At 44.5% G+C, this 8829-nt stretch overlaps 1 protein-coding gene across 6 annotated transcripts in view; it reads right to left on the reverse strand.

The window, feature by feature from the left end:
* Positions 1 to 5899, reverse strand: part of PIEZO2 (piezo type mechanosensitive ion channel component 2) — a 199457-nt gene extending 193558 nt beyond the window's left edge. For all 6 annotated transcript variants that reach the window (XM_083518446.1, XM_083518445.1, XM_083518443.1 and 3 more), the window contains exon 1: positions 4713 to 5899. In XM_083518446.1, coding sequence (XP_083374572.1) covers positions 4713 to 4776 — 64 coding nt within the window. In that variant the 5' untranslated portion in view covers positions 4777 to 5899. The remainder of the gene's footprint in view (positions 1 to 4712) is intronic.
* Between the last annotated feature and the right edge of the window lie 2930 nt (positions 5900 to 8829).

Consider the following 8829-nt stretch of genomic DNA (forward strand, 5'->3'; position numbering starts at 1 on the left):
GGTGCAGACAATGTCATCAGGTCAACCCAGCCCCAAAGAGGAACTGGAAAGAGAGCACACCTGTGCATACCACCCACTCAATGCACTCCTCCCACCTCCAACATTCCTGTATGTCCACATTGGGAAGACACACCCAAAAATGGCATTTACCCACAACATTTAAAACACATAGGCTGGAAATCAGTGGCTCAGCTGAGGGCTATCTTCAGCACTATAGGAAGATCAGGTGTGCAGTAATCCCATTATACTTTTTTCTCTTTTCAGCAACACTCCTTTTGCTTCTAAATTTCTCAAGCATTTTGACTGAGCAGGAACCTCTAAAACTGCCACAAAATTTGACAGCAACTCTAATATTAAATACATTTAATGAAAGACCAAATGTTCATCAAATCAAGTACCTGTTTTACTAAGCTGTACTCCCTCCTAAAACAACCAAAGAAAATTCAAACCCTCTATCCCGGAAGGAAAAAAACAACAAGCTACCTTATAAGGCAACTGTTAATTAAATAAACCATTAACAAAAACTGAACTAATAAATCATCGATCTGCTCCACAGCATATCTTGAAGCATCTAGGACCCAGAGCTGAGGCTTCTGTCCATAAATCAGCCTCTATGTTTATGTTTGTCCATGCCGCCTGCAGCTTCCTTTCAGGCTCTTGGTAAAACAAAGCTTCATTTTCTAGGGGTGGGGGAGGATGGCAGTACCCAAAACATGGGACCAGGCAGTGCGCACACTTTAGCAGGCCAATTCCAAATCATATGCCACATGTTCCCTGCTTTTATTCTTGTACAGCAAGTCTTAAAGCCTATCAGTTTCCATTATAACAGTGGGACTAAACTGGCGCCAAATCCAAAGAGTTTGGCTTTAACTGGGTTGTACATTGGACTGCCATCAACTTGGAGTTTGCCTTCACAAGCTGAGAATTGTTTACAGGCCCACTGCATAAACAAAAATTGCAGTTTAAATCTCTTGGATACATACATTATTCCGCAGAGTAGCCAGCTGCCTCTCATTACCAATTTCTATATAGAAATGGGGCCCATCCCCATTGCATTCGGATAAAATCCAAATGTGCAATATCACGTGAAAAGGAATTACACACACAAAGAAAGGGCAATTAGGATCAGAAGGGTCCTTAAGAGAACTTATTTACGGGCTCACAAGGAGCCAGTTTATGCAGAACAGCTTTGCCACTGTACATCTCTAGAGAAGCTGATCTGAACTTGCTTTCTTGCATTCATTCCAATGAGACATAAGCATCTCCAACTTCTATGCCCTCCAGAGCAACTAACAAAGGCAGGTTATGTTAATGTTAACTACTATTGTGATCAGATAAATTAGTAAACAAGTAAATTAGTCCTCAAGAAAATGCACAAATGTATCACAACATAGCTCAAATGATGGACCTGGCAAGCTACTTACCTGGAAGCAGTTGTTGCTCATGTCCAGATAAATGGACTACTGCAAGGAAACAGAGCTAGGAAAGAATACAGAGCTAGGAAATAATGCTTTAAACGCATTGTGTGAATGTGGTCTCTTTCACTGGGAGATAACTGTCAGAAGACTATGGAACCACATCAGCTACCCTAACTTCAAAAGTGGTCATGTGTGTTTACATAAAGTTCACATTTCACACCTGAAAGGTAGATGGGGGAAATTGAAATATGCATTTTGGAGTTGACAGAGCTGAGATGTAAGAGATTGCCTGGCTCAGAAATCAGAACAGACGTGAAAACAATTGGTGTGTCTCATACAGAAATGGAAAAGGCAAAAGGGATCAAATGGAGGAATGTGTCTGTGTAGATGTTACAAATCATTTTACTATAAAGGAAGCACATGCAAGACAAAGTGCCTTTTGAAGATGAATGATTTCTTCAGGAGTACTTCAGGCAATGGCATTTCCCAGATAACAAATGAATAAAACAACAATTACAATTAAGTCCAAGCCTAATAGCAAGCAGCTTTGGGCAGCCTCCAAGGTTTATGTATGAGTTATGGGGAATCCTGGAGACTTGATTTGGAAGGTACTTGGGGAGAATAAAAGCTCTGAAACCTGGGCAACAGCCTTGACAACCTCATCCAGCTGCTTCAGCTGCTGAAAGCCTGTAATATTTGGGATGGTTTCCACAAGTGAACAGAAATAATTAGGAAGGCGTTTTAATGAGATCCAGATCATCAGGATTTGCAATCCCTGGTCAGAGGAAGGCAAGGTTGTACTTCCTACTTCAGGCACAGGAAACATGGCTCTTGTGGCGGGAGCTCCACCTCAAGGGTGCATTTCGCCAAGTCACTCCTGAGAAGTGGTTGGCTCAAATAAAATGACTCTCCATGCCTGCGCCATGAAACTATGCTGCCAAACTAGAGTCAGAACCACCCTCCTTAATATTATAATCACCTTGTACAGGGTTCTAAACTATGCAATATTCAGATGCTAAACTCTCCAGATGGCAATTCACACAATCTGTAAGAAAAAGATGGCGATTGGCAGTTCAGGACACTGGTGTTAAGTTGCAAGTGAGTCCAGGTGATAATAACAGCAGGCATATCACAGTAGTTTTTAGCCTGTTAATGAATACAGTTGATTATTTAACTAGAAAACCAAATTCCTGCGTTAATAGTATCTATTCATCTGCACTTGTACTGAAGACACTGGGAGCACTATTTTCTAAAGGAAAGGATTGAGAGCTTATCAGCACAGCACATACACTCTGGCCCCCACCCCTCTGCACCACAGAGATACAAAAGCAAATGTTTAAAAGCAGCAAAAAACAACAACAAACACCACCTCAAAACTTTCATGAGTCTAATCATGCCTTGACCAAGCTACACGGTTATGGAATGCTACGGTTTTGCAGGCAGCTTGACCTCAAGTTTGTGATCCTGCTCATGGAAACCACAAGATTTTGGGGCACTGGGATGAGGGATAAAATGTTTGTTTCTTCCTTCTATTAAAGATGCGGCATTTAGCTGGTGTTATTATCATCCACTGAAGAATATTTGCCCATTCACTGAACTACTGTGAAATTTAGTGAGGGCACAGAATTTTTCATGCTCTCTTCCTATGTGTCAAAACAAAATCTTTTAGAAAGGTGAAGAAGCATCTGATGACTGGGTGTGAGGAGGCAGCTTCTACATGCCTCAAAGGACGTTCCCTTCCTCAACTCTTAGAGGAGGTTATCCAGAAAGTTAGAAGAAGTTACTCAGCATAGATGCATCACTATGCAGATTTCCCAACCAACAGGGAAATCAGTGGCACCACCTAATTATGTGGGCAATGTGTTTGAGACACCAATACTTTGAAACAGAACGGAGTATCTAAACTGGATTTATAATTACAGAGTGCCAGGTGAATGGAATGTGCTCCCACAGACTTTAAGTCACAGGCATTACCAAGTCCATGAATGCCTTGACCCATAAATGGTAAATAAGGAACCAAGAATGAGCTACCAAATTAAGCTTAATCTGTAACATATCAGTGCTCCATGTGTTAATCTCCATCTGAATATTTAGACTCGGCGTGATCTTAAATCCTGGACACCATTCTTAATGCTTTTTCTGCATTGTACTAACAGGCCACAATAATCCTGGTGGTATTTCGATTTTAGTCAAAGTTCATTTGCCAGCTGTTAATTGATTCATTCTCTTGCATGCAGTATATCTGTCCTGTAATATATGAAGAGTGATCCTAAACTCAACTCACTGAGTACAATGGGTCTTACTCCACAGTAAGCATGCTAAGACTTCAACCTAAAAGATGAACATTTATTCATTCCGATTCCTGTTTTGTCAATAAGGTGGACGTAGATTAATATTAATTGCTGGCGGCACTCTAGAAATAATTTCCCCTTGGTCATACAAGGGAACTAGAACCAACTTTTCCTCTGCTTGAAACATAACCAACTTGTTCTTTGTTTTGTTTTTTAAACTAGATTTTGTTTTCAGGTAAGAAAAACCCAAACATATGTAAAATATGCTTTTCATTAAAGGCCATTTTTTAGGTGTGGCCTTAAAACAGAACTATGATCTTTGGGAATCAATGGTGCATGCATACTTCCCAGTAAATGCAAAAATGTATTTTTTCACTTCTTAATATGCAACTGTGCTTTAGGCTGTAGGAGAGTATGCCAGCAAATCAGATTAATTCTGTACAGGTTTAGGCTGCAGCCTTATACACCTGGGAATGTCCCATTATACTGAATGGGACTTACTCCTGAGTAGACGTGTGTAGGATTGTATTAAGCTGAACCCAGTGCTGCCCTGCAAACTATTTAAATACTAATGCTACAATTCTTTACATACTAACCTGGGAGTAAATCCAACTTAACTCAAGGGGGCTTACTTCTGAGTAGACATGGAAAGGGTTACACTACAAATCAATTTTGAAAGTGCGTAAATTTCTATTTAATTTGACATACGTGGGGTGAAATGGTTCTTTCAGATCAGGTGGAGTAAAAATGAAAAGTTTGAAGAGAAGAGGCAAAGGGTACAGCATTAAAATAAGGCTATTCTTAAATAATATGTATTGGGTAAGTGATACAGTATTCATCCCTGTAGAACAAAAGGTGCCTCAGTTTTAGAGAAAAAATATCCAAGATGTGTATTACATTCAAGAAAGAGACTTTAAGACTACCTACTTCCAGAATAACGGTCTTACATTGCCCGCACCCCACTATCACCCCCCTCTGTCCCAGCAAGAAAAACTCCGCATACCAGTGACTAGACAGATGGGAAGTAGTAGTCTGAAGATCAATCCACACACCACTTCTGTTGCCATCGCTGGGAGATGGGACCACTTCGAGTCTTGGCGAAACAAAGGAGACCAGGATCACTTGCAATGTCACCAGGCGCCAGCTCCTATCTTTGAGGTCCACCCTTGTCCGGGGCTGGAGCAAACGAGCATTCTCTCTGCGTGTCCTGCAGGCTTCTTCTCAAGAGCCCTTCGACATCTCCGGAGCAGCCCGTCCGAAAAGCAACAAAAAGCCCAACAACTCCGCAGCGCAGCTAGCAAGATCCGCTTCTTAAGGCTTCCAACTCAAGGCGCACCGTTTCTCTTGCAGAGGAAAGTCTTTAGTTTGTTCACTTGAGAACCATTTTGCTCCAGCCCTCATCGGGGCGGGCGTGGGGTGGGGGTGGGGGTGGGGAGGGGGTTATCGCCTTGAGCGCTGCCTTAGATGAGCTCAAACGGAGCCGTCTCTGTCGCGCATGGCTGCGCTTGTCCCGGATCCCTCACAGTTCACGCGCGAGATTCCCAGACATAACAAGAGCCGCCCCGTCGGGGACCAGCCGAACTTCGGGCGCTCCGAGCGAGGCGCCACCAAACTGTCCCGAGCGTCTAGGTAGGAGGCATCGCGGGAGCGTCGGAAGCTGCCCAGCGGCCAGCTCTCCCTTGCGCGCGCGCTCGGTCTCAGGCGAGAAAAGCGCGTCTTCCCAGCCGCGAAGCTCCCGTCCAGCCGCCACAGCCCGGGGCTTCGCCTACATATCTCCACCTCAATGAAACTTGGCGTGACCCAGCCCTCTCGGCGGAGCGGGCCAGACGGGGCGGGATGGAGCGGCCCCGAACCAATCGCGGAAAAGACGGCGAGGGAGGCCGGAGTTTCAGGCGGCTGAGGAGGCGGCAAGCCCGCCTTCTCCAGCAGCTCCGCCTTCGCCCAGAAGGCTCGCAGGAGATTCCCTGACGGGACTAATCACGAGCCAGGTGTTGTCCGGAGAGAGCGGCTTGCTCCCGGTCAGGAGAGCGGGCGTTTTCTCTCCTCGTCGTCGCCCGCGCATTTCTCCGCGAAGAGACAGGAGCCCGCGAGTGGGCTGAGGCTGCGAATTGCGCGCGCTTTCTCTCCTCGTGGAGTGTAGCTGGCGCCCTGCCGCGTTGCCTCTGGCCCGCGCTTCCGTCCTCGCAGCTGGAGAGGGCAGGTGCGCAAGTGGCCAGGCGTCAGCCCCTCCTGCGGGGCACGGCCGGCTCATTTTGTGCCCGGCTGGTTCAGCAATGTGGATTGGGCGCAGAGAGCCCAGGCTTCCCCACTGCGCCGCCTGGAGGGCAACCAAATGCACAGAGGTGAAGGCTGTTTCTGCCTGCACTTTCTCTTGTGGGGGTGGCGATTAGGTCCACATCTCCCTCTTCTGCTTGCACTCAGGGAGACTGCAGGAGTCCCCGCGCTTACCCTGTTCGATGGATAGCCCCCGTTGTAGTATGGCAGGAAGGGTTAAGCAAGTGACAGTTGCTGTTTTGTTTATAAAAGTGTGTGTTTTATTGGTTAAAGTACCATCAAAACTTTACATTAAAGAGTGAACAACAACACAGCAACAACCCCAGGCATCTTGTGGTTCATTGGACACAGAACAGGGTGTTTAGAGAGAGCACAGGGCAAGTTTTAAGAGCGGCCACATCTACTTCTGATCACTCACTCCAGGGACACTGGGGGTTGAGCCTGCAACATTTTACAGTGGTATTTTAGGTTACATATGCTTCAGGTTACAGTCTCCGCTAACCCAGAAATAGTACCCCGGGTTAAGAACTTTGCTTCAGGATTTGAACAGAAATTGTGCGCCGGCGGCACAGCAGCAGCAGGAGGCCCCATTAGCTAAAGTGGTGCTTCAGGTTAAGAACAGTTTCAGGTTAAAAACGGACCTTGGGAACGAATTAAGTACTTAACCTGAGGTACCACTGTACATGCAATGCATGTGCGCTACCACTGAACTGCTCACTCACCCTGTTTTGAGGCAAAATAGCGAGGATTGGGCCCAGCAGGGTAGTCCAGACTGAGTGCACAAGAATTTATGTTAGCTCTAATACTCACATCCTCCCTCTTTCTTTGAGTGGCACAGTTGAGGGGATTGGGCCCAGTCTCTTCTGCTGCACCACCCACAAAAAGGAAGTACAGACGCACAAGAGACGTTAAGGCAGCAGTTCCTTGGATGAGCAACAGACTCTGCTCCAACTAGGCCGCTTGCTTACCTGGCTGCAGCACAATCCTTAGCACTGCACCTACCAAGGTGAGATAGCAGCAGGTAAATAAATGCAAGCAACAACTTTTGTTTCTTGCCTACTTCTGTGAGATGGTGAGCCTTGTACCACTGAGCGGGGGACAGCATTGTCGTTGCTGAGCATGATACAGGGGGCATGATAAGCAGGTCTCCACTCCCACAAAAGAACCCAGACCTCTCAGAGCCTGCTGTATCTCAGTAGTCAGTGTCAAAGAGACTTTCCTGAGACACCAGAACAGTGGTAGACAACGTGGTAACCTGTTCCCAATGCTGGACTACAACTCCCATCACTGACTGTTGGCCATGACTGGGTCTGACGAGAGCTGGGGTCCAACAAGATCTGAAAGACACCCCATTGGTACTAGACCATCAGCAGTTGTGATATCTAGGTACAATAAATCCAATCAAGAATTGATAAAAGGGCTGGTAGAAGAAAGATGAGAGAAAGGAGGTCATATATATCAATATATCACCCAGCCCTATCTACTAGCTTTCTTTCTTTAAAAAAGTAATTTGAAAAAGTATGATGCATTTTGTTTAGGTGTGTGTGAGCATGAAGTCAATCCCTTATTTTAATGATAAAATGTAAAGACGAACAGGATGAATTCACTTTCACTTTTCCTTATCCATGATTTTACTTGGTCTGACTTTGTAGTTAACACTTATTATGGTTGATTTTACAGCAAGCCACCCTTAAAGAATAGTTTACGCAACTGATTTGTTGAAACAAACCATAATGTTAACCATAGCTTAACTGGTTTGGGCAGTTCAGGAAGCTGCAGTTAATTAAAAGCAGAAGTAAATATCACTTGACCAGGGAAGGGAGGAGAAGCATACAAGCCCATGAGAAGGCTAGACCTGTTCACACAAAGCAAGGATGTGGTCCTCCAGATCATGTGGATTCCAACTTCCATCATTCTGAGTCAGCAATTTGGTCAGGGCTGATGTGAATTATAGTTCAGCAACATCTAGAGGGCTACAGGCTTTTCCAGCCCTAACACAGAGCTAGACCATGGTTTTGTAGAATGCCTGAACATGCCAAATGCATTTCATGGGTTGATTCTGTCACATTGCTCAGAAAACACAAACTAAGGCTAACATGTTCACTAGTGTTCTTCAAGGCTAACATGTTGATAAACAAAAATGTGTGTGTGTGTGTGTGCTAATTTCACATCCACTTATATACCATCTAGCTAAAACCCCAATTGCAGCATCTGGAGAGCTTGAGCAAGCAGCGGGGATGGAAGTCAAGGAGGAAATTGTAGGACTGAAAAGACCAGAAGATAAAAAATGCAGCTCAAGGTACAGGCTGTCCAGTAGCTAGCTTTTTCTCACTTTTATATTGCAGTCCTTTGTACACATACCTGGGGAAGCTTAATTTAATATAGTGGGATTTACTCCCAAGTAAATGTACCTAGGATTGCACAGCTGAATAGTGGTCTTTAGAAATGCATTATAAAATAGATTTTTAAAGCGAGTGTTGGTATTATATGTAATATGTGCTTAGTTTTTTAAACTATTTAGATATTATTTTTCTATTTCTTTTTTTAAAAAGTATGAAGAATTCACATGCCTGGCTGGCCAAAACTGGTAGCTAAAATATACATTGGCAGTAGACTTCACTTAAGCTATCCTCTGTAACTAGACAAAGTTTGGCAGTTGATTGTGCTCAATGAAAAAGGTGCTTGCTGTAGGTTTTTTATTCCTAAAAATAAGCTGATAGGAACTAAAAGCACAGAACAGAATTTGTGATTTTGAGAAACTCTGTTGGGATCCAGCATTTTGAGTACACTTGAAAACTGCTTTACTCTGGTTAAGTGTAGCATCAGTACATGGGACTGTACACTGA

Source organism: Podarcis liolepis (assembly GCF_965112155.1).
Source record: "Podarcis liolepis genome assembly, chromosome: 8".
NCBI lineage: Eukaryota > Metazoa > Chordata > Lepidosauria > Squamata > Lacertidae > Podarcis > Podarcis liolepis.